This window comes from Calonectris borealis, chromosome 7 (assembly GCF_964195595.1).
Source record: "Calonectris borealis chromosome 7, bCalBor7.hap1.2, whole genome shotgun sequence".
Taxonomy (NCBI): domain Eukaryota; kingdom Metazoa; phylum Chordata; class Aves; order Procellariiformes; family Procellariidae; genus Calonectris; species Calonectris borealis.
This window is the reverse complement of record NC_134318.1, coordinates 11,496,516-11,523,436: the sequence shown is the minus strand read 5'-3', so window position 1 is coordinate 11,523,436 and position 26,921 is coordinate 11,496,516. Positions and strand designations below refer to the sequence as shown.

At 36.0% G+C, this 26,921-nt stretch overlaps 1 protein-coding gene across 1 annotated transcript in view; it reads left to right on the top strand.

Annotated features, from left to right (window-relative positions):
- BICC1 (BicC family RNA binding protein 1) overlaps nt 1–26,921 on the top strand; it is a 117,610-nt gene that overhangs the window by 74,441 nt on the left and 16,248 nt on the right. The window contains exons 4-13 of the mRNA XM_075154287.1: nt 13,240–13,319; nt 14,462–14,620; nt 15,558–15,611; nt 16,610–16,804; nt 17,788–18,039; nt 21,860–21,991; nt 23,129–23,315; nt 24,767–24,925; nt 25,313–25,509; nt 25,800–25,941. Coding sequence (XP_075010388.1) covers nt 13,240–13,319; nt 14,462–14,620; nt 15,558–15,611; nt 16,610–16,804; nt 17,788–18,039; nt 21,860–21,991; nt 23,129–23,315; nt 24,767–24,925; nt 25,313–25,509; nt 25,800–25,941 — 1,557 coding nt within the window. The remainder of the gene's footprint in view (nt 1–13,239; nt 13,320–14,461; nt 14,621–15,557; nt 15,612–16,609; nt 16,805–17,787; nt 18,040–21,859; nt 21,992–23,128; nt 23,316–24,766; nt 24,926–25,312; nt 25,510–25,799; nt 25,942–26,921) is intronic.

The window sequence follows — 26,921 nt, the reverse complement described above, 5'->3', positions numbered from 1 at the left end:
CCTCCCCTGGCTTTTCAGTGTCTTATTAGGTGGAGAAAAGCTGGTCAGGTACAGAGCAAGTGTTTGGAGTAGATCAGTGAGTGGTTATAAAGAGCTCTGCATGTCCGTGCTTCACCACCCGCTAAAGCAGAGGAGAAGGAAGCTGTAGGACAAGCAGCGCTCAGACTGGCGCTGAGCTGAAAGGGCAGGCTATGAAATTGCTGCGAGAGGATGGAGAGTTTGCTTTTTAAAGCTACCGTGCCTCTCCAAAGGAAGGTGGGACTCCAGAGCGTTGGATGAGTAAATTGGGACTTCTGGGAGACAGAGGGTTTGTTTTTGTGCCACTGAAGAGTTTTGTTCTGAAAATGTTGCCGATCTCTACTTCCTGCTATTAAAATGGACTATTTCCCCTAGCTTGCTGACCTTCTTCAGTTGCCACTGGGTTAATTACCCTAATCATACAGCTTTTTGGGTTGGGTTTTTTTTTGGGCATGGGCAGGCTAATGTTTATCTAGACAGTGAGGTATGTAAGACCATAGCTGCTAATTAAAATATTGACATAATCCTATGCCCAGCATTGACATTCAGGAGTTAAAACGGCTTGGTAGCGTATTGGGAGTGCTAGGTTATATTTTTTGAGTTTCTCTCAAGCAGCATCTTTGCTTTGTAAGTCTTGTATTTGCAGGTAATTTTTGGAGTGATTCTTATGCCTGGTAGTAGCAGTAAACAAAAACAAGTATTTGCAAAAATTCTTTGTTTAATTCTGGTTGAAATTTGTCATAGTAAAATCAGTTGAAGGCAACTTTTTGAATATGGCAGAAATGTATTATTGACAGAATTTTCAATTTTTACCTTTTTTTTTACTATACTGGTGAGCTACAATTTGACTTTGACTTTTCTACACTTAATGGAAAATTTGTCTTCTCCCACAAACAGACAGCTAAACTGTGGGGACAATTTTCAGCTGTCTTACGTTGCTTGTCCACAGCTGTTGCTCTGTGTTTTCCTGGTTTAAATTGATGGGACATGACGATTTGTATGAGATACTGGAAAGGGGCTGTAATTTTTTTATTTTTTTTTTGCTGTAGAGAAACATGGAAAACTAACACTAGAATTTCTTTTTTTTTGCTTTAAATTGTGAATATAGAGCTTGAAACAAAGTTGACTTTTGAGTTTCTCAGCATCTCAGATGAAGCACCACTGCCACCCTTTTTCTAAGCAGACATATTCTCTCCCTGAAGGCCCAAATTTCCTATACCTCACTATCTTCTAGTTTAGTTTTTCTAAAATTTGCCAAGATTGACAATATTTGCGTATTTTGCAATCTGAAATGCATGCACCACACAAAATATCCAGTCTTTCTTTCATGAGTGGCTGCTTTCCTCAGGCCGAGATACAAAGCTGGAAAAGTTCAGCTGTTTTCTGTGTTTATGACATTTGGCTTTGAATATATTGAGGAAAAGAATCTTCATAGTTTTAATAATTCTCCAAGTATTCACCTCAGGTACTTGCTGCTAAGCTTCCTAATTAAGCTACAGACCACCTGTTGGCAGTGTTTTAACTATTGCTTACCTTAACGCAACTTTGTAAATGGTAAATATTTTCTGTAATGTGTTGCTAAGGCAATCAATACATAATTGACTTAAAGATTTAAAGCAAGTCTCTTGCTGACATTGTGTTTATTGTTTGGAATGCCAGATTAATTACAGCATGTATTGCAGTTGCTGTATTATGAGCTACATCTGCTTTTTGTTAACTTTCTCTGTAAATGAGAAACTGTCAGTGCATACTGCTTCTCATATTCTGCAGAAAAATTCCCCAAACCCTGTAATTGTGTACTTTAAAAATTAAAGAACCGTTGTGTTTAGATCACAAGTTCGTTTATTTCTTTTGTTTCTGGAGGAGCTGACCCAAGCATAGATGACTCCTCCCTGTTTTGCAATAAATAAATGAACAGAAGACTGTCCCAGGCCATTCGAAACTTGGCCGCAGGAGTTCATGTTGATTCTCTTCGATCTGAGCCGTTAGACACGCACAAATCCACAGTGTCCCTTGTGCCAGCAGCTGGCAGCAAATGCTTCATTTACTGGAGTTATTTAAACAAGCCTCCAGATTGCTACCATTTCAGAAACCAGCCAGATCAATTAATTCTCCCCCCTTTGCGTGCAGTGTAGGTGACAACTGAGAAAGCTTTTAAAGAAAGTCACATTTGCTTGAGCCTTTTATCTTGTTTGTGGTTAGCTTGTCGATTCTTCTGTGCTCAGTGCGTGTGTGCCTACAGCAACGAATGCTGGTTCTATGTAAAAACGTAAAATCATGAATTTGTATCAGCTCAGAGAAAGATACAATACATTTATGGTCACATTTCTGAATGATTTAAGGAAACAAATTCTAAGTAGCAAAGGAGCCAGCCAGTGGGCATGGTACTTTAAATTTTCAGCAGAGTGATTTGAACTGTGTTCATTCCTGTAAGAACAGTAGGAACAAAGTTTTGGGCTTTTCTATTTTTCATTAGGGCTTGCTGTATTTGCCTTAAAGAACAGCAATTTGCTTATAATCAGGCAGATAAGGGAGAGCCAAAATACAAACACAGTTGTAATATGAAGGGAGTTACCAAGGGGCTCAACATCCAGTGAGAGTGCTTGGCAGTAACTGTAGTAAAAACTGAAATTTCAAGGCTTGGAATGTAGTAATATAAACTCTTATCATTGTAATTAAATTACTTGGGAATACAAATTTGTCCCAATCTTGCAGTGAAAACTGGAATTAGCTGACGTATTGGTTTCGGATTTTTAGGAGCTTGTAGCCATGAGCAGATACCTTGCAACAGGCTCTGTACTGCTTTTACGTGTAAACTAGAGACTGACATAGCCTTCCACTCTGTGATCCCCATCCTTTTATTTAAACTCAATTTTGGGGCACACAAAAAGCAATTTATCAGAATGACTGCTGAAATTCGCATCACACAGATGCTCAACAGGCGATTAATTTTCTAGAGATGCGTTTTGCTCTTGGTCTAATACTGGAGAGAGACAGATGGACAGAAGAGATGCAGAGAAAATTCATCTTGGAACAGCTCAGGGATGATATTCTGATTTAAAAGGCAACACTTGATACCTTTCAGGTGTTTTTTTTAAGCATATTGCAAAGAAATTACTCTTACAGAGGAACAATGTGGGTAGTGTGTTGTTTACTTCCTGTGAACCCCTCCCTGAAAAGAAAAGCAGAAGCTTTTAAGTAGGTCAGTGGTCTTCAGGAGATGAAGGTTCACTTCCCAGATCAACTGCAAACTGCCTGTCATTCTGGAGAAAATAATTTAATATCTGTGAATAAGAATAACCTTTTAATGTAAGATATACAACTGTTACAGTGCCATATGAATATTACCATGCTAAAAGCCAAGAAATGGTAGATTATTATATGATTAAAATGTGTAATTCAGTATTCGCATCAAAAATCGCTTGTATAAAAGCATCCTGAAGTTTTCAACAGTCATAAATAATTTCCACTAGATGACTAATTTTTTTCTTGATTAGGTGCGTCACAAATGGATTTAGAAGAAAGATGGAAACACTACTTCCCCTATCTGCCTATTTGCTTTTTTCTTCCTGGAGACTACAGCCTGCACAGCAGTGATGCTTGGAAAAACCTATTACATTGCCATGCTGGCTGTAAAAAAAAAAAAAAAAAAAAAAAAAAAAAAAAAAAAAAAAAAGCACGTTGTGCTTTTAAAAAATAAAAAAAGAAATTATCTTGTTCAATGAATGATAAACTAGTTGATAACAATCGTAGCAATTTTGAGTCAAACTTCATGCACTTAATATTATCATAACTTCAAACTATGTATTGATGTCTAACATTTCAAATTTCAAACCCAAGGTGTAGAGAGGTAGTGTATGTGACAACAATCTAACTTTCTGTATCAAAAAGAAAATGACTGACTTCTTTATAGCTTCAAAAAGAGTTAAGGAGGTTTTTCTTCCGTAGCATCTGACTATTGTAAGCAATATTATTTGTATCTGGTAGCTGAAAAGACAAAAATAGGCAGTGAATATGATCTGCTTGCACTTGAGTTCTCTTTCATGGGAGTCTACTAAGCCATTAAATCAGCATTAGACTGTGGACTGTTAGACTAGAGTTTTACTGGATTGTCAGTGCTTTAAGAAAACCCCTGTATCGTGCTGCTGTGAGTCCTTATTATGCCTGTGTCTGTTTGCATGCTCTGTGTACCAACACCACACAGGTAGCTGATGCAGATACGTTATGCACTAAGATTTATGAGCAATAATGACTTTTCAAAATACACAGGTGTTATTTTTATAAGTAAGAAAAAGTAAGTACTGTAAATAATGTGTGCTCAAGATGAGTAACAGAAGGTCTGTTAGAGCTCTAAACTTAGTCTTTAACAATAGTTCACTATAATGCAAATAGTAAAATCATCTAATGGGGCTTTTTACACTTGGTGTTTGCAATATTTGCTCAAATCTTACTGTTGATAATGCAGTGGCCAGAAACATCTCTCTGCCATCTGCCAATTGGTCACATATAACCATTCATATTCCCCGATTGTAACTATTCCTGCTGTTGGGCTTCTGGCCTCAGCAGGCACCAGTCTCTTTCTCAGACCTCTTGTTCCAGCCTTTGAGCTACCTGTTGCTCTGCCTCCAATATTAGCTCGTCGGAACCTGCCTGTAATCTCCTGCTCTTGCAGAAGCTCTTTGCTGATGGGGATCTCCTCACTGGGGTGCTCCGCTCCTCTGTGGGGTGTTGCATCTTTGCACTATGTTCATTGCACTTCAGATCTTTACTGGGCAGCTGATAAAGTGCTTGATGTCGTGCATTTATACCCCCGTATGTTTGGATTGGGGTGGGAAGCTTAGAGGTATTCTCTGAAAGGCAAATACATTCATAATGCATGATCTGACTATGCCTTGCTGTAACTTGAAATAAGAATCATTTTCATGTACTTTATGTAGCTTGGTTAGCTCTCAAGAAGATTATACAGATGTTTCTTTATTGGATTTTTTATTTTTCTCTTTATTTAAAAAAAAAACCAAACAACAACAAAAACTCTAAACAAAACAAAAAACCTGTTCACCATGTTAATCAGAAACACAGCTGAAATAAGAACCTTTAAAAAAATAATAATCCAGGAAAGGAGACTTCTATGGGGAGAATCCGTTTCACTCTGTAGAAGTGTGATACTAAAGCAGAGAAAGTAATAGAGTATTTGTAATCGCAACCAAAAAATATTATGTTTAGCTGTCTTTGGCTTTAGTCACCAGGTGTCTGATGTCCTATCAAGAACCGGCTGTTTCCATCTTTCTGATAACATTTCATTTTGGACTGATTCTCAAGAGGACGGTTCTGTTTGTCCTGTTCACTCAGGTGTATCTAGTGCAGTAGTCTTTGCCAAAGACTAGCTGCATCCTCCTGTCCCAACCACAGAATTAATACTTCCAATGGCTGTATAAAAAATTGGCTCACACAGTGGAATGCAGTCAATTAGAGAGCAGTAAGATATTAAAAGGCACAGCAGTAATCAGGGAGCATGAAGATGCAAAGTAAGTGTAGTCAGATTTGGATGTGGGAGAATTTGCAAAGAAGGTTGAGCCTGAGGCATGCATGTAGGCTCATGAGTCAGATGTTATGATGCTTTTTATTTAGCAAAACACAGCCACAATGACTTTTTTGCAAATGTGTGTGTAAGAAACTAAAATTATCTTGAGGCTTATGCATCGAAATTGTAACTTTGAATGTGAGTCTGCGTGCCGTGAAGATATAATGGTGTTATTCTTGATAGGAATGTTGTGGCATTTTTTTATGTCCTCTATTAAGTTGATCTTACAATTCTGTAGCTTTTTTCTTCCCTTTATTTCTTATTTTCTTTCCCAGGCATTGGGGTTCTGTGTGTGTGTGCTTTGAGATACAATGGCAACAGACATTTAAGTAATGAACTGTGAACTCATTTGTTCCATGCTGAAAAAATAAGACATGACAGACTTTGTATCCTGCTGAGAGATTGCCTTGCTTTGGGTGGCTGCTTAGGCTAAAGGCTGAAGAACAACTGCCCAAGAAGTAGCAGAATTGCAGTGTGGAGTGTGCCTTTTAGTCTCTGAATGTCCCTAATGACCTTTTTTAGAAAAAGTAAAATAAGGAATTTAAGCTAATTATGGTGGTAAGAAACTAAAATTGTGTAACTGAAATGGAGTCTCTGGGTGATTACAATTAACTCATTCTCATTTCTTCTTTCCAGGTTTTCTTCTTCTCCACCTTGGCCTTCCCCTTCTCCCTTCAAATCCGGTCACTTTTCTGTTTAAATTGCCATACGTTGTGTTACCTCTTCCTTGTCTTACCTCTTTGCTTATGCTTTAAGAAGTCTTTTCAACTTCATTTCCTCTGTCACTGGGTCCGAAATCCAGTCATCAATAGTTTATTTCTCCAAAAATAATAAGTTGTACAGGTAATCTATTTTTAAAGCTTATCTGATGTGTCTGGCTAATTTTCACTTAATTCTGGGCATTATGAACATTAATTTTTGGTGTTTTGCTGGGAAATTTCAAGGCTGCTACGAGACCCGAATGTGGGATTCAGCTATGATTTGATGTAGAAGTGCGCCTCATTTTATTTTTTTTCATTTGTGAGGCTACATCAAACAGCTATTTCACTTTAAGTAGCCATTTTATTTGAAGTAGCCTGTTAACAGGTTTTAAAGTTTTATTTTGAATTACACTATGAAATCTTTGAGAAACAAGGTTCTTTTCTCTGCTCTACCAGATGTTGCACAGCATTTCTTCCGTTTTGTGTGTGTGTAAGGTTGGTGTTGTTTTACCCAGTCTCTGCTTCATGAATATCTATGTATACGTGTGTCTGTATATGTGTATATACATGTGTGTTTATAAATGGTGGAGAGAAGTAAGGAGGGGATGGTAGGCTTCACCATAATACAGTTGTTACAGTGCAGGATGGAAAAGCAATGCTCTGATATGTAGTGCTCCTCAGGTGATCACATAATAGTAACCAAAATGTAAAAAGAGCGAAGGGTTGCATGTAAACTGCTTTCCCTGGAGCTGTGGCAGAAGCAGTGCAACATGTTCTGAGTAGAACAGAAATTCTTCTAAAGATAGTTTGGAGCTAGATGCCACTAAGGGGGAAAGTTAAGAGTCAAAAAGTTCTGAGAAGACAAAGAGTCTTTCAAATGCGTGCACACATATAGGCAGTGGCTCTAGCTCTTCCCAAGGACGTTTCGTAATCAGCTGTTTGTCCACAACAAACAGATCCCCTAGAATGCCCAGAGCCTCAGGATATGTCTACTCTGAAGACACTATTAATTGCTTGCAGCCCATGTTGAGTTTTGTGATGCTTTGGGTAGGCTTTTGATCATGCCCAAGTTAGTTAGCTAGCTGAAATCTCGTTCAGAGATGATGATGCTGCAGTCTTAATTTAAACTACAAAAAAATCCCAAACCCAAAACAAAAAACCCCATGTTGCTGAGTGATATGTCTGAGGCTACACGGGGGTCTGCAGTAGGAAATGGCCTATTGCATTCTGCCTTAATACAGAAGTAGCTTTTTTTCTTCTGTGATTTAGACACTGGGAGGTGAAGTAAATGCACTGAGGTGCATTGGAGAGAGGGTGAGAATTCTTTTAAACTGATAAGCCAACAGCAAGAAGTGCCCAAGTGACAAATTTCCTTTCTTATTCGATCAAGTTACTTTGCATATGCCCTTAATCATGAGCATTTGCTGCACGCTTTCAGCCTTAATGTTTCTTCTCCGGGAATAGATTGAGCCTATTTTGAGTCTATCTTGGCTATCATCAATTCTTGTCTATCATCAATCCATCTAGTTTGGTCAGTGAATATCCACTCTAAGAACTGTAAACACAGTATTTCCTAATTTATTTAAAAGCATGAAATAAATTGTTTCAATTCAATTATCTCTTTTTCCATATTAGTAGGAAGTCCTACCTGACCTTTTTGATTAATTCACTTGTTTTATAGACCAAGGGTCTATAAAACCCTTGTTGTTATAGGGTGAATAATGTACTCGCTCTTTCAGTTGAGAACATACCAAGTTACATGTGTTCATTTAGCTTTCTCTTTTTATTTTAAATTTTTATATAGCTTAGCGTGTTTTTGCTAGTAATTTTGGGGCAGATATTTTCATAACTTGTCCTTAAAATTGCTAGGTCTCTTTTGTCCTTGCTTTTCTTTGAATGACTCAAGTTCACTAATACTGATGGGCTATTCAGATCTTAATCAGCTACTTATTAAGAATGACTGTCATCTGCCCTGGTGTTGCCCAGTCGTCTAGCTATTTTTAGACTAGTAGCATTTCTGTAACTTAAGTAAAGTCTGTTCATCCTGTAAACAAGCTACATGCATAGCTGTGGTCTTGAGGAGCTTGCCCAGACATTAAATGTAATGTCTGATTTGCAGGAGAGGCCTACACCGTTAAATGTCTTAATTATTTGAAATACTTCTTGCCTGGCAAAAGTTAGTGTAGATGCATTTGCACTGGCACAAACGTATTTTTGCTTGGAGGAATTTTATTTTGTTTACTGAAATGTTGCACACAATAGTAGCAAAAAAGCTGGAGGCTTGCTGGTATAGTCGTGGACAAAGACTGAGGAGGTGGAAACTCTGCCAAAGTGTGGAGTGAGGAATTTGAGGATAGGAGCAATAAAAGGCCACTTCAAGGCAGGAGTCTGGCAAAATGAAGACTGTTACGGAAAAATTTCCAGCATTTTCTGTTTTGTAACTTTAGCTTTCTATTTTATGTAAATATTCCCCCATTCTTGAGAAGGGGGATGGGGGAGAAATCTGTTAAATTTACCTTTTCCAATCTTAGGGGAAAAGATACTGCCCATCAAAATCAATTAAAATATAGATTACTGTACAATTAAATTTTTTTATATTTTGCAAGACACTAATCATGTTGTTTCTTAGAGTCAAACTCTTTTCCAGTTTCTGATACTACACTTGTATTTAGAGTGTTAGAGCCTTATATGCTTTTTCAGCACGCAGACTTCTTCTGAAGCTGTTGTTCTGTGTTTGCAAATACTTCGTAAAGCTTTGGTGCCTCATTTCTTCATTCATGGTAGGCATCTGTTCTTTGCTGTAACCCTAGTTTTATTTAAAGTATACTTCCAGTTGTGTTCAAAAGCTTGGGGGGGGCGGGGGGGAAGCAAGGGAATGGGATTTTTTCCCAGTAAAACTAGGTACCAAAACCAGTGTTCCTCGGGGATAAAGAAGGCGTAACATCTTAGTGATCTGATGTTCATCTGGACGAAAATGGCATTGTTTTGGCCCTAGTCTTACCAAGAGCCATTTCTGTGGGAATCAGTTGGTCTTGTTCAATGGGTGGTGGTCTCATTCCAGTTAAGATTGTGCAGGTGCTGTGGTTAATTGGGTCAGTCTAGATACTGACTGGAGGGTGATTTTATGTTTACCTGTACTGACAGTACTATACATACATTACACCTGCTATACCTTTATACCTGATAATCCTCTTCAGACTTTTAAGAGTGCTAATTATCTTGGTTTGGACTTTGTTGAGAATGCATTGCTACAGTCGCACCCTGTAGGTATTTCAAATATTAAATGTAGAGCTTTATCCAACAAATATTTTTGTCTTAGTACTAAGGCAGGGTAGTAAATTTTTTCTGAATTAAAAAATGTAACTGTAAATCCATGGAATAAGTAGTTGCACCTGGAAAATAGATGACAGGGAAAAGTTTTATTTTCAGCCTAGTCTAATGTAAATACAATAGCAAACAGACATCACTTGTCAGACACAAGTACTGAACACCCTAAGTTTGTGGTGCCAAGAAGTAACAAATTGTCTGGAACCATTTTTAATGTATTTGGCTCCTTATTGGTGGCAACAGCTTCAGAAAACATTTAAAAGCTTAAGTCAACTGTTTTAATCACTCCCTTGTATTGATGTGCAAAGACCTTACATAGTCATTTCATTCCTACTCAGATAGAAATCCTGAAAACAATTTTCAGATACTATCTGGTTTGTCTTTTCCACAAAATAGTTCAGATTAACCAGAAAGCTGAAGGTAAATGCTGATTCCATGAGTGACAGGTTTTCTCTGTTTAGCAGACAGTCGTTTGAGGTCAAACACAGCCTGATCCGCACTGGGCTTACAAGAAGTTTGGGAGAAGCTTGCCTTTTGATTATCTCCAGTGGCATAGAGTTTAAAAACAGAAACATAAAGTCCTTTACTTTGAAAATAAATAATTTACCCAGGAAAAAAAACAGGCAGCTTCTCTAGCTCATTTTTCTTAATGATTGGTTAAATTAGAGTATTTAGGGTTGGGCTTAGAAAAAGAGTTGGTATAATGATAGGTGATTTGCTTAGCATATACGGGCCTTTACTGGAAGACACTATTGAACACTAAGGGTTCTTTAATCTCAGGGAGAGGGGAAGAAAAGGTGGTACAAGAACCAGTCAGCCTAAGTGCAAACCATGTCACAAATCAGGCACAAATCTGGGAGGCTGAAACTGATGAACCATTAGAGCAGACAATTTTCCACTTTTCCACATTTTCTAGAGGAACTGCAATGCAAACAAGCTAATTGATTCCATAGAGAGGTATACTTAAGAAATTTAAGGGTCTGTAATATACAGAAGATCAGATTATATGATCTAATTGCCCCTCTGAATTTTCAAGCAGTTCCTGAAGTGATCTGTTTGTTCGTCGATTCAGTATTATTTGAGTACCTGTTGGCTTTCCTGCAGATCATACATAATTTCAATGTACTTTCAACTCCTGCAAAGCCAGTTCAAAGAATTCAAACTCTATTAGTTGCAAGTAACTCTTCTCATGCAAAATTTTGATGTGGATGTCATATATAAAATGTGTTTCCTTGAAGGAAAGAGTGAACAAGTCTCAAAGGAAGAATTCTGTTAACTTAAAAACAAGTTGCTTCATATCCATTACCAACCACTGTGTCATTGAGAAGTCAAGTAAGGAGAGGGTACTTAAGACCAATTTTGAAAGATTTTGTAGCATATTTTAGAATTGTCACTGGCGTCAGTGGATTCTTTTTTGCTTTGTGGATTCTTCTTTGCTTTTGTTTTTCAAGTGAGTAATTGAGCTTTTTTTCCTCTTAAAAAAAACAAAGAAAGGTTAAATGTAGAAATGTGGGATTTTTTGCTGAAGCTGTCAGTATCAACAAAAAAGAGGACTCCAACCGAGGTGAGAAATGGAAAAAAATAGGTATTCTAAAACGTATTTTCACCCATGGCTGAACAAATAGTATTATGGAATGGTAGTAATCTTCTTTGGTACTAATAGATGCCAGGCTTATTTTAGATATTTTTCATACTTGAGACCAAATGTATATTAAAATACAATGTTTACAAATACGTGAAAATCAACCCCAAAGTGGTGGTGGTCTGGTTTTGTGTTTTTCCTGTTGCCTCTAAAGAGCAGTGGGAGCATACATAGTGTGCTCGAATCTGCTTCTGGGAATTTCTGCCTGCGACATCCACTTCAAATATCATTCACAGCTTAAACACATTAGAACCACATGGCTTACTGTCAACTTAAAAAAGAAAAGAAAAATTGCCCTTAAGACTATTTTGTTGGTGTTTTGGTTTGTTTTGTTTTTTTACTTTGCTCCATTGTGAAAAGGCTGAAGCAGCAGATTTTTGGAGGTTCTGTATATTCTATGCACATACCATGTTCTTGCGACTAGTTTTTCCATTTTTAAAAATGAAATATATCTGTTTCTCAGAACTCAAAATGCTGCATTTTTCTTGACTTTCATGAAACTTGGCAGTGAATCCTGTGTTCCTTCAGCATTTCTGTATCCCCAGCTGAATGTGCTCAGAACTTCCCAGTGGTAAAGACTAGAGGTTTTTTATTGTTGGAATGAAAAGAGTATCCAGGCATGGCTTAAACATTTTCAATTTTCAATTGAATACAACAGGTTTACAATCTGAAGTTGTATTATTTGGCATTTCTTTAATAGTGAAGTGATTTCAATCATTGAGATGATGGGAAAGGCAGATATGTTGTGTTACAGCTATGTTTTCTCCTGCCATTGAGAATACATTTACTTTTTATATACCCTAAGACATATGTATCTGTCTAGCATAATTAATTAGATTAACTCATTATCCAGAAGAGGGTTTAGAAATTATTTTTTGAGAACGGTTCATCCCATCACAGGAGAAAAAGCATTGTTACACTGGAAGAAGGCAGAGGACTCAAGAACTGGTGAAAGAGAAATAGGCATCACCTGCAAAATCATATCCTTGTTTCTAATACTTAGAAATTTGGGTGGTAGTTGGGGATTTTTTTGTTTGTTTTAATTAAACCTATATTTAATGTTTTGACAGTAATTTTGCATTGTGGCACTTTATGCTTCTGGACACCAGATGGTGCTGCTAAACTATCTAATGTGTTATTTTCACACTTTTTTGAGTAATTGACACTTGATTTAGTTCCAAAGTCAGTTCTGCACTTTCCGACCAGGTGTATATTCCAGGATGCAGAACTGTACCTGATAGCTCAGCACAACACCTTCTACTGTTTAAGGACAATGGTCTGAAAATTATAATGTAAACTGAAGTGTGTTGTAGAATCAATATTTTAGATCTCACTGGGCAAAAACTGCCATCAGCTGGTGTTCCTCCTGGGCACATAGCTTAGTAGCAAATCTTAATTTATATACTTGACACTTCAAAGATTTGATTTATTATTTAAGGGTCATTTAAATTTGATTTGATAACTTCAATCAGAAAATTCTGGTGGAGCACCTTTATTGCCAGATTAAAACTCCAAAGGATAGTTCTAGAGACTAATGAAATATAACGAAGTGATGATGAGGGTGGGTTTGAGTTTGGTGGAGGGTTTTTTTTAGATGTTGCTGTGTTAAGTTTGAGTAAGGCTGTCAAAAAACTTTTAGTTGCCTTCTGTTAATATTTGTTTGAGAAAACATGATAGCTTAGCTATGTAATTGCATTGCAGACAATGTTTTTAATACTGTGATGTACATTTGGCATTTGATTTCTATTTATTTTAAGTTGGTTGTCATGTTTAATAAACTCATCTGGTAATCCTAACCGTGGGGCTGAAGGGATGGAATGATACATTTGTTTTTTAGCTGAATCCCAAAAGTCAGTGGTACAGTTTATTGCTGAACTATAAATAATGGATTCAAATTTATTTAAGCAGTGAGGAAATTTTTGATAGAAATTTCACTGTATTTTTCTTATAAGTCTTTATTTCTTTTATAGATCCCCATATTAAAGTCTCTGGAAAAAAGGAAAATGTTAAAGAAGCAAAAGAGAAAATCATGTCTGTCTTGGACACAAAAGTAAGCAAGAACTTACTTAGAATGACACCTTAACCCCTAATTTTGTAGTGACAGTGATCTCCTTAAACGGGCTCATTTAAACAGAATGTATTTATGGATGCTGCAAAGCAAAGCCTCCAATATATTCCTTCTGGATGTTGATATTTGGTGTATACACACATATTTAAACATGCAACAAGAAAATACTTGCTTAAAGCACTTTTTCTAGATCTGAACTACATAGAAATAGTATTTCCAGCCATATGGCTAAAAGCATACATAGTTTGTTCATTGGATTGGGTTTTTTACTTTAAAATCTGAAATATAGCTTCCCTGCAAACAGTAGATTATACAGCCACCTCAGCGAACCTAAAATTTTGTTTTTGTTTGAAATTCGATTTTAGGAGCATTTATGCAGTTCTATTTTTAACTGTTACTGCATTCTTATACTCTGAAACATTAGGATCAGAATTTCTAAAATGTCTAGATTTTGGCCAGGGATCAGATTTTCTTTTCATCCAATAGCAAGTCTTTTAGGGCAGTGTATATGGCTTTTGCGTAGTTGTACGCCAACTTTTTGATTCTCTAAACAGATTGCCAAAAGGAACACTCCAGTGATAAGCACAATTTTTTGAACAACTATTAACAACATTATTATGGACTGTTAACAATATAGCTTTTAAGAACAGCTGTAGGCAGTGTTTGTATATTGTAAAAATTGATATACGAGAAAAATTTGGTATGTTTGTTAAAGGAGGAAAAAATCTTGTTATTTTATATATGGCTTTGTGATTTGCCAAAGTCTTCAAATATGATCCTTTCAGATCAGACAAGGGTGTGTGACTGCAACTGAAAGAACACAGAATTAAAATAAATTAGAATGGATTGCAAAAGAACATTTAAGTTAGAGTTGATAAAAGCTAGGGCATGTTCTAAAAGCTGTAGACTTCCCCTCCCCCTCCCCCACCCATGTTATTTCCTTATTGGAAAGAAAATGTGAATGGTTTAGCGTCTGATCCATATTAAAAACATCTTGAGTAGAAGTTAAGCCTCTGCAAAAATACTTCGGAAATAAAATTTAAATGTCATTCTTGAGGTTACATTACTCAAAAATATTTAGGTTCTGCTGTGAACAAATCTAATCATGGGTGCTTGATTTCCAGAGCAATCGGGTAACCTTGAAGATGGATGTTTCACATACAGAACATTCTCATGTGATAGGTAAAGGTGGCAATAATATTAAAAAGGTGATGGAGGAAACAGGATGCCATATTCATTTTCCAGATTCAAATAGGAATAATCAAGCAGAGAAAAGCAACCAAGTAAGTATTGTTTAATATTTTAACTCATTTATACTGTAATTCCTGAGAGTATAAAACATTTCTAAACTTCTTTCGTCAGTTTGGGTTTTTTGGGGACGGGTGAGTTCATGTTCATATTTTTGGTATTTACACTCTGTGGAAAGCGTGGGACTTCCTAAGTGAGCAAATCTTTAAAACCAGATGGAAACAATTTGTGATGGCTCATGAAGAATTTTAATTTTTTTAAACTACAATTATTTGGAGCATACAGAAGTCAAGAACTTAGTGAGAATGGTAGAGAAGCAGTATGAAAAGCACTGCTTTTGTAAATTTTTTTCGTGTTCAACACCTGACTTATTTAGCATATTGATTAATTTCTTGGTGCTTTTGGCTTATGGTGTAACTTAGTTGAAAACTGAACTTGGTGGATATCTAGCAAAAATGAATGTCCTATTGTAAGAGTTTAACTTTATTAAAATAAGTCATTGAATCTGAATTGTACATCTTTTGTAATGCTAATATTACTGGAATGTTTACTTTCAAGTGTTTCATCACCTTATTTAGAATTCCCTCTTGTGCATCCTAGTGGCCGCTGAGCAAAATACAGTAATTTCAAAACGTTCAAAAAAACCTACTGTTGTTGAATATTAGCATTGAGCACATGTATACAGTAGTAATTCCACTATTTGATCCAAAAAGGTGTATTGTTTGATGTATCAATTTTTTTTCTAGTTGCTTAAGCCTATGTAACCTAAGATGTTATAATATTCATAGATTATTTTTTTAAACTGGTTTTAGTTTTCAGCTACTGTTTAGAGAACACGTAGGATGTCACCAGGTGTCAAATAAGTGTTGTTTTTTTAATTTTTTTTTTAAGAGACCACAGGTGTCTGAATAACTTTTCCGATGCTTCATTTGAAAATGTGATGCTATGTTTTGTATATTTTTGCTCTTCCAGGTGTCTATTGCAGGACAACCAGCTGGAGTGGAGTCTGCAAGAGTTAGAATTCGGGTAATAGTCTATTTCAGTATAGTGTTCCCTTGAAAACACCTGAAAGGAAAAAAAATTGTAGGTTTGAGAACCCTAGGGTTGTCTGGCTCTGTCTTATGACAGCAGAAATATAGGAACAATGTGAGTATCTATATGAGTAAAATGCAAAGGGTATTATAAAAACAGTGATTCACATTCTGGCCAAACTTTTAAGTAGCCCAAGGTGGATTTTGAACACGAAGTCTACAGTATAAGCAAGATGTAAAGTATCCCATACTGTGTCTAAAATTGCATCTTAACTTTCCCTCCACAGATGGTGGAAGCTCAGGCATCCTGTGTGAATCTATGACTTAGGAAAGGCAATTGCTGCCTTTTTAATTTTAATCATTTTCATGTATAATTTCTGTAAATAATTTGGTGGAATTCAGTTCCATTCTCCACTCGTACTGCTTTTCTAGCTTTACCTTCTAGTTTTGATTTGTATGTGTATTTTGGCATGGATAATAAGAAATCTAATAAATGATGAAGACTTTTTTGCAATTGTTGTAGTCAGGTATGTCACTTACACAACCTTGGTCGTGGCAGTCATGAAAGAAGCTGGTGTTTACGTAGCTTTGTAGCTGACTTCAGAGCTCAAATTAACCCAAGACAGAAAAGAGACTTCTCTAGGAAGTTTTACAAAAACTGACCTGTTTGTAGGTCTGCATGGATAAGTATGGGAAATTACCTGGCTTTATTGTTGCTACATAGTTGCAAAAGATCCTGCTATTTTGGCGGGGAGGGGGAAAACACCAAACAAGAAGCCTGTGCAAAACAAAAAACTCTGTGTCCCTGGAAGAATTGCTGCCTTTTTCCAATTCAAGATATGATAATATTTTTAGCAATGAACCCTGGGCAGAAGATGTATTATGTCAATTGAATCATCACTGACCAATACATTATGATTCAGTAATAAAATTGTTGTAGTTTTAGTGAGTATGATTTCAGTTTTCAATATTTGCTCTTCAATGTTGTTGTAGGAGCTGCTTCCATTGGTACTCATGTTTGAATTGCCTATTGCTGGAATTCTCCAACCAATCCCAGATCCTAATTCTCCCACAATTCAGCATATATCTCAGACGTATAATATTTCAGTTTCCTTTAAGCAACGCTCTCGAATGTATGGTGCTACAGTCATTGTCAGAGGGTCACAAAATAACACTAGTGCTGTGAAGGTAATGTGTATTCTTAAGTAGGTTTCTGCATGTCATAAATATAATCATAATTTAGATACTTAAGAACTATATTAACGTTATATCCTGCCTCATCAATACATGTTGTTATTGTATAATCACTTTTGAAGCCTGAGTGTTTGGGTTTTTTTTAGACTTAACTGCTATAGGTGAAGTGTAAAAATGTGTAAAAAGTAGTTTTAAGTTTAGGATTTAGCATTGTTTGTGCTAAGCTTTTAATCTGTTATCTCTTGCACACCTGTTTGGGTTTCCAGCAATTCTGGAATATGTGCTAATCTTATCCATCTTTCAATTAAAAAAAAACCCACCACACTACAAAAAAACCCAAACAAACAAACAAACAACAAAAAAAACACAAAAAAAACCTCACCATGAATTCTTCATGCTTTGACCTTCTCAATGTGCACTCAAATATATAACCTTGAAAGTTGCCCTAACAGTCAGTAAAACTGGTCTTGCAAAACCAGAATTGGGAGATGTGAATTTGACAGTCAAGTAAAGGAACTGCCATGAGCCTATATTTATCTTAATAAAATAAAGTTTCCTTGTTAACAATTGGCAGTGAGACAGATTGATATGGTCTCAAATGGGTGTATCTCAAGTCAGTAAGAACGTCTTAGGCCAAAACTGAAAGACAAATTTTGCAAGTATACCTACCCAAATAAATCTCTACCGACTTTCTTATTCCTATATGTGGGCACAGAAGGTCTATTGGGACCAAACTATTCGGCGGCATCTTACTGCCTTTTACAATGGCAATTTAACGCTGCATTTGATCATAAAATGGGAATAATAGGTAGAGTTTAGTCCATCTATTACCTTTAACGAATCAATCAGGTTTTTAAACAAAACAGAATTTTCTTTATCTTGAATGTGGAATTCCTTACAAGTAAGGAAACAGTCTGAAATGTCATTTTGTACGCCTGTGAGCGCTGTTTCACCAGTTTCTTGCATTTCCCCTGCAGGAAGGAACAGCCATGCTTTTAGAACACTTAGCTGGGAGCCTGGCCTCTGCAATCCCTGTGAGCACGCAACTAGACATTGCAGCGCAGCATCATCTCTTTATGATGGGTCGAAATGGCAGTAACATCAAACATATCATGCAGAGGACTGGTGCTCAGATCCACTTCCCTGACCCTAGTAACCCACAGAAGAAATCCACTGTCTACCTCCAGGGCACAATTGAGTCTGTCTGTCTTGCCAGGCAATATCTCATGGTAAATACTTTTAGTGAAACTTGCTTGAAAAAAATGCCAGATTATAGAAAATATGCTCATTCTGCGTGTATTTATTGGTCAAATTTAAATTAGCCTTAGAGAAGAAGGATTACTACTCACATTGCAAAAAGCTGATTCAGTTGAGTGCTCTATTTTTGTCAGTGTTTTGTGAGTGTTTGTAGTTATCTAAAATATTTGTAATTTCTGGTAGTGTGATTTGAAAAATGACCTTGGCAATATAATGAAACATAAGCAATTTAAATTTATGATAACAATATGCTTCTGAGCAGAAGGCAGACTTTTGGGGGGTTTTGTTGCTGTTGGGTGGTGGGCTGTTTGTTTTCTTTTGTCAACCTGCCTTTTCCATGTTTGTCAAGTAAGTAGGTTTCTTTTGGGAGGAGGTGGCAGGAATTTCTTAGTTCCTAGGTAGGCGACTTTTCAAGGAAACGGGGGAACCATAGGAAGTACTTACTCATTCTGCAGTCTTACATTCTTTCTAGTACCATAGCCTCAGTACTATAAGGCCTTTCATAAAAATAGCTCTGGTGATTACTATTATTATTATTTGTACAGGTTTTTGTTATTTTTGGTCTTTAAGCATCACAGGGGCCTTTCGGCATTGTTACAGTGTACAAACACGGATTTTTATGTGTATGGATATTTACGAACAACACATGGGAGGATTGGATTCAAATCCAGTACAAAGCTGGTATCAGGATAAACCATGATACCTTTAAATTTCAGAAGTCCACATCTCTCTTAATTGCACTGTGCCTTGCTGTACAGTGGAAAACAAAAATTTGGTGCTGTTCTGTTTATACAGTTATATTCATGATTATTGTATTCTAGGATATTATTGTCTGTAAATAAGAGATAGCCTTATTCTATGTTTTTCCTTGGTGAAGTTTAAGTAGTACTTTGCTGGAAGTTCATCAAGTGGAAGGAAATGCAAGCTATCATACAAACATCAAAGTACACCTTTACTCTCGGAACTTAAAATTATGTGAGGGCCATTTTTTGAAATATTGACATTTGATTTAATAATTCCAAACACATCAATACAACTTAGTATCCCAAATCACATCCACTATATCACCCTTTAAGAACTGTACCGACCAGGAGACTTGGTCTGTTTCAACTCACAGGCAATGTATGTCCTGAAACTGTTGTTTCCAGTTTTGTAGATAAAACAAGTTTTAAAAGCAAATTTTGCAAAGAAGGAGTATATCTTTTTAAACAAAAAAATTTGAAAAGCTGAGGGAAGGAGTAACTAACAGATAAAAACTTACCTCCAATTCCTAGCTTAGTAAAAACAGTATTTTTCAGCTTCAGATAAAAACACTCAACTGTGCCAGCCATGCCAATACAGACAGATAGATAGCTGCAGTCATTCTCAGCTGCTTTTGACATAAATTTCCCTTGCCTTGTTTTCTTCTTGGGCATTGTTCAGTGGGATGAGATTTCTGTGTTGTGGAGTGATTTCCTGCAAGGTGCGGCTGCATGCTGGCCTTCTCCCTGTGGTCGCCATTGTTATTGCCTCCTGCCAGTTCCTCTGATTCAGTCAGAATAACAACTATTGCTCTTTCACAGCTAGGCAGCACAAGTGTCCTATGGAATTGGAGAGGTGATTTAAAAATAGTGATTTGATCTCTGCAGAGCTCCCAGGAATAACTATCTAGAAGCACCTGAACATCAATACCAAGAAAAAGAAATACCATAACATTTTTCTGAACTACTAAACTGTTGTGATCTGTAGTTCTCATAAGAGACTAAATCTGAGGCAGAGTTTACAATATCGACAGAAAATGCAGTGCAGCGCATAGATAACTTATAGTAGGACATATGTAATGTGTTGGTGCTATCTTTAAAAATTACTTAGCAGTATGTCTAAATGGAAGCTTTAATATCAACTAGTAACTAATTTCATTGAGAAGGCTATGAATTCTGTGCTGTATGAATTGTGAATAGCACTTGTCTGTGACAAGCGTTGCAAGTGTCAGTTTCTAATGATCAGCATATTGCTTGCAGGAATATATTCAATGTGGTAGTTAAGACAATACTCATAGTAGTGATGAGGGCAAATCGTAAAAGGAAGAAAGAATACCTAGTGATTTAAAATTAAATACTTATCTAAGCGAGAGGGGTTTGGAGTCTTGTTTAAAATGTTCTAATTCTATGTCTTCCCCTTATTCCAAACCCTTTAGTTTCATCTGTATTTTGATCATTACTAAAAAAATACTGAGACTTTACTTTTTGTTAGCTTTGCATATAATAATGAGGACTGTACTTACATTTAATTATAGAAGACACATTGACAACTTTAGTTTTGTTCACTCGCTTCCTGTCGAAGAACATCATTTGATCCTGTTCCTCTCTTACCATCATCATGTAGGTGCTCTAAACATACAATAACAAAACAGTAGTGTAGAAAACAAGCCTTTCAATATGCTTATAAAACCTGACATTCCAGCTTTGAAGTTCCTGTTTTTCCTGTTAACCTTTAGTTGCATTTTCATTCAGCAGGCTTTTGGTGAGATCCTCTGATATTACTTTCTGGAACTTTTTTACAAAAACATTTGGAACATCCAAGTATGAAATGCTCTCAGCAGTTCTGTTACCATAAAATCCTTGATTGATTTCAGTGTTTTTAAATAGACTTTAGTCATAATTGTTCTTTTCAGACAAGTTCACTTTGTGGAGTTAAGCTGTGTTTGTCAGTCTTCCTGAAGTCAAAGTAGTTGAGATGCCTTGCTTTAATTTTCCTTAAGTTAAAATCACTTTAATTTAAGATTGGGAAGTACTGTGTAGCTATAGGTGGTACACAGTACCACCTATATAATATATATATATTAAAAATGTTTTATGTATTTTATATATAAAATATATATATATGAAAAATATATATATAAAATATTATTGAACTAGTGATCTGAAGAATAAATATACTCATTTTCTGCTTTTCATTCTGAAGCAAAAGCAGGAAACTGAATAAATAGGACCACTTTCTGGAATGTATCTTACTGTGGCTTTTTTCCTGATACATGTGATACTATGTTTACTTTATTGTGAATCTAAATTCACAAAAAGTACAATTTGTTTTTCACTGACTTTGTACCCTCTATTTTTGTTATTTTATGAGAAGCAGCAATCTAATAATTTCTAGATATGCCGTGACTTGAGTTTTTTGTTATTTTTTGGGGTTGGGCTTTTTTTAGGGGTGGTTTGTTTTTTTTTTTACTTAAAGTTTTAGTATTTCAAGTGTTTCAGAGATGTCATCCATATCACTGGAAAATACTTATCTAGCTGATCTAGGACAGGGGAAGAGACAGGTAAAAGTTAAGACTTAGTTAATGGTGACTTAGAGAGAAATTTTTTCAGAATTGTGTTTCCCTATCTCAAACATAGTTTAACGTGAACCATTTGAGTATGTGAGAGTCCTGCTATCAATTCCTGACAATATTTTGTTCTGATATAATAAGTAATAGTGGTTTCTGAATTTGAATTTTCCGGACACCTCTAAGTCTGTATAAATAACTAATGCAGGGTGCGTATGTGCTGATTGGAATGTCAAATATTCAACAAATCATTACACCCTTATACCACCAAACTGTTCGTTCAGAATCCCGGGGTAGAAAAATACACCTGTGTTCTTGCATACAAGGAAATGGCTTTACTTAATTTCATCCTTGCTATTTTTTCTGAACTTACTGTATCATGCTGTACATGTCTTACAGTCTCTATATTTCAATTTATTGCTAACCTTTTCATGGGAAAAGGGTAGGTTATAAGTTTTATGAATTTTTGTGTCTTGTCTTTTCAGGATTGCCTTCCTCTCGTGCTCATGTTTGATATGAAGGAAGAAATAGAAGTAGAACCACAGTTTATAACACAGCTAATGGAGCAGTTAGATGTCTTCATAAGCATTAAGCCAAAGCCAAAGCAACCAAGCAAGGTTGGTGAAAAGCTAATATATTCTTTTTAGGCTTTCATGACAACTTTTCAGAGCTGATGAGTTGACATGTCTGCTCATCCTCCCTAACTTAATGGATCATAAACTTGTAAAAGGCATATATATTTTCTGCTTGAAATACCAATTTAAATGTTACAACAGCTCTCCTTTATGGTAATTTGACTCTTTCATTAAATATTTGATAATACAGAGATTAGCTTTTGTATGGAAGATACTGATAAAAGAAATAAACTATGAGGAGATAAATTGTATCTGACTAGAACTACTCTTGATTTGTTTTTAAAGAAATTCATCTTAAATTGCAGGTCCCCCACATAACTGCAGTATTCTTTAGCAATCAGAATTAAACAAAACAAAACAAAAAAATATTGAGAAAAGTCTGGCTGTGTTCTACACAAGATGTTGAAAACAAACACAAGAAACAGAATTACAAAATACCTCTAATGGGAGATGTTAATTGTAAAATATTCAGGCGAGTATAGATAGGAGACTCTCAGAGTTAGCTGCATTATTGTATAGAATGCCTTAAGAGGCAAAAATTTCAAAATATTAAATGACCATTCCATTGCATCAATAAGTAAGCTGCTCTGTGTAAGGATATATAAAATCAATACAAAGAAATATTGGGTAGAGAATGTACAAGAAACAAATAATGGTTTTTGTAATTTAATTTTCCAGGCATTTGTTACTTGATTCTCAGACAGCTATGAATTTAATATGAACAACTTTTTTATCCACTTCAAGGTATAGACCTCTGATAAGAGAAGATAAGATTTTAGTTATTGATTCACTTCTCTAGATCTTGAGGCACTTAAGATTTATATATCAAATAGCACCAAGGTACAATAATAATTGTTTTGCTTAGACAGAAAGGACTTTCATCATTCTCGTTGTCAAGTGCATAGAAAATCCCTAAACTTACTGTCATGGCCACTGAATCTACGTAGTTGCTAATGGACATTACCTCCCGCTGTCTCACACTGCTATGTTACTGATAACCATGAGGGAGTATTAAGAAGAGGGGGGGGGGTGTTGCAGATCCATGTTATATAGTTGTGTTACTCATTGGTTTGCTTTTTGGTTTTTTTTTGTTTGTTTGTTTGTTTTCTTTCCCTACAGTCTGTGATTGTGAAAAGTGTTGAACGAAATGCCTTAAATATGTATGAGGCACGGAAATGTCTCTTGGGACTTGAAAGTAGTGGAGTTACCATAGCATCAAATCCCTCTACTGTCTCGTGCCCTGTTGGTCTGTCTTGTCCTGGTTTGGATATCTTGTCCTCAGCAGGACTAGGACTCACTGGGCTTGGTATGCATTCTATTCTATATACATCTTTATATTTTTTTTGTAAATATATATTTGTTTGAAACTTAATTCACTGGTACTAGAAAAAAGGACTAGGTGTGTATTTTGCATAAGGAATTGTGTTAAAGCATTAGACAATTCCGAAAGCATCTGGCCTTTCAAGGGCTTGTTGTTGTAAAACTTCCTCCAAGGCTTTCATAATCAGCTGTGTGACTCACCTCTGTACAAAATCCTCCAGGAGCTCGCAAACCACTTAGCTGAAAGGGAGGGAAATACAGGTGAAGTAGGACATTGCTTTTACAACTTTCAGAAGAATCTCTTTCAAATGAAACTTCTTCTTTGGTAATATTGTGGTGTCGCAGGCTGTCCTGGATTTGGGTAGGCACTTCAGCCTGTCAACAGTACCATGAAAGTTAACATAGCTAACACCACGTTTCAGTTCTGGCTGTATCTCACTGGAATTGAGGGATGCACGTGCAACTAGTCTAGACCTTACTTATCAGTATGAAATTTAGGACAGAAATGTGTAAGCTTAATCTAATTTTATAGAAGCAACACGTAGTCTAGACTGGAATTACCATTTTGTTTTCAAGCTCTGCAAATACCCTGTTGTCAGAAATGTATACAAAACCAAGCAGTCTCAGAAGAATTTAGTGAAAAATCTTGGCACTGGTTCTTGAAACTCAGAATTCTCATGTACCCACCGTGCTCCCTTGCGACCTGCGATCCAGGAGTGCTGCGTAGTTCCCTGTCACATGCTTTCTTGGGGATCACACGGGGGCAAGCGTTTGTGCCATTTGACTGTGGTTTTTAATGCTACTTTTGTTACCATTCTTGTCATGCCTGCGCTTTGGGGTTGTGTTTTTACCTCGTTAGAATGTAGTGCTGAACTGCCTGGTGAATGCGCTTACATGAAGAGCTGATTTGAGGGGATGCTTTGGGAATAAGCAATGCATTTGGGGGATGATTTGCAGTCAGTATTGAAGATGCAAAAAGGAATTGAATAGTTCTTAGTGTAGTAGTGGTTCGTTCATATGAGCTTCTAAGAAAAAGGTTATTTTCTGAAATGAAATTAAGGTTGTGAAGTGCAGTTGCTTTCTTGTTCTCTAAGTGATGCTTCTTTGAAATAAACTGACGGAAGCCATGAAGGGGGGGTACAAAGGGATGGTGGGGCTGAGAAGCAGCCAGTGCAGACTCTTTGTTCTGACAATAGTTAGAGTCCAGTAGAAGGACATAAGAGATGCTACAATTCTTCTTGGATATATGATTCCCAGTTTAAGAATGCTTGTTCTTAATGTTTTCTCTGCATGAAATTAACAGCAGGTTTAATGTTGAAATTTGTTTGTAAAATACATGCTCTGCAATTTAGTGGGTTTTTGTTTTTAATTGGTACTTTTGTAAAAATGTTTTTCTGTAAGCCTTAACTAAATATTCACTTGTATAATTTCTTGCAGGCCTTTTAGGTCCAACAGCCCTGTCAGTCAACACCTCAGCTGCTCCAAACTCTCTGTTGAATGCCCTTAATAGCTCTGTGAGTCCCTTACAGAGTCCAAGTTCAGGCACGCCTAGTCCCACATTATGGGCAACATCTCTTGCTAACACGAATGCCACAGGTTGGTGGAAGTTAAATGTAAATTAAATTAATTGTGCAAGAGTAAGTTGTTAGAATGACAACTGAAAAGTCCAGAATCATTCATTCTTTAGAGCCTTAATAATTCTTAAGTTTATCTTAACACAGATAAATATCAAAATTTAAAGTTATAATTTAACATAAACTTATGACATGCTGTCACATGCAATATTTTGATATGTTTTATGTAGGAAACTATGTTAACCTACAAAGTAATGGTTAAATAAAGCATTATGGTTTTGGCATGCAATTCTAATGGAAACTTTTTTAGTGATGTATCAAAGCCACATAGAGATTTATATAAAGTACTGTAATACTTGAGAAAGTTAAATGAGAAACTTAATCAGAACATGACCAAATTTTGTTACAGGTTTTTCTGCTATTCCACACCTAATGATACCGTCTACTGCCCAAGCAACTTTAACTAGTATTCTGTTGTCTGGAGTACCTAATTATAGTCAGAACACTCCATCTCCACCACCAGGCTTGACTCCTGTTGAAGTCCATGTCAACGGCATGCAATCAGAGAGTAAAAAAGGCTCACCTTCTTTAAATGGTCATGTAAAGGTAAGTGATGTTATCTCCGGAGAACCAGATCTGTTTGTAATAAACCTCTATTAAGAAGAGCTGAAAGAGAGAACTAGCTACATTAGTAGATTCTTAAAGCTACTAAGTTTAGGAGTAGAACAGTGGTGTTTTCAAAATACAACTTAAAGATTGAAAAATGGAACATTCAAACATATTGTTCTCCTATATCAGGAATTAATTTCTTGTTCTGCACAGATAGAAAAGGGAAATTCTTTCAATATTTCCTTAAGTGTAACAATCATTTGAGTGATTTTTGACAATCATTTCAGACCTCAAATATCAAGTATGCTGCACTGTCTGCCACATCACTAGGAGAAAATGTGTTGAGCACAAACCACAGTGATCCAGTAAGACAAACAAGTACTCATGGTGCCTCAGAACAAGTAGCTGCGAAGTCAAATAGTGCAGAAGGTAAAATTTTTATATTTTGTTCTTTTGTCTGGTAGTGTTTATGCAGTCTATGTACAGTTAATGAAACAAAAATGTAAATATACTGCCTGTGCATTGGTTTTGCAGCCATGTTGAAGGAAAATATCACTGGGTCTCCCAGATTTGTTGTCAAAGAAAGTAAATAGAAGTTGTAGTATCTGAGCTGTACTGTTGATAGAAACACCTTAAGTCAACATAAATGCGCTTGTAACATTTTATTTATTCCCTCAGAGCAGAGAAAAATAACCTATGAAAATTTTAGTATGTTTTACAGCAGCTTAACTTCATTGCTTAAAACAATCTCTGCTGGTTTAAACGATGTTGTATTTTTGCTTTTTAATGAAAGGAAAGAATTAATGCCTTTGAGAAGGTTATTGCAGAAAATTATGTGTAGATCAAACCTAGATGACACTGGCAAACAGAATTTATTTGCATGTTTTGTAACAACACTTCAGTTATGCTACCTTTTAGGAGCTAAAGGAACTAATGAACTGTTCCCATCGTTCTTGGAGGGAGGGAGAGCCAGTTCCGCTTCAAACTTGAGCAAATATGTGTAAAGGTCTTGTTTTTCTTGCAAATACTGATCAACAAGGAGATGCTCTTTTTTTAATTTTGATTAAGGTCATAAATATTTGTAAAAACATATTCTAAAGTTACTGAACACTAAGTGGCGAGCTTTTATTGCAGCAAAAGTTATCTGAGCACCTGGCAAGGTTTATAAACTGGATATAAAATCAGATTCGTTTGAAATACTTAGTCACTTCTGATTGTCAGTCTTCAGATTTAATATTAACTAACATTATTTAAAATAATTTTTTTAAAAAGAAAATATTTAGTGTGTCTACTATATATGTGAATACTAACACTTTTTTTTGTGCATTTGAACTTACATTTCTGAATTCTTAATCTTGACCAATTTGTCATCCCTGAAGGTTAGAATACTGTAAGAAGGAAGAGCAGGT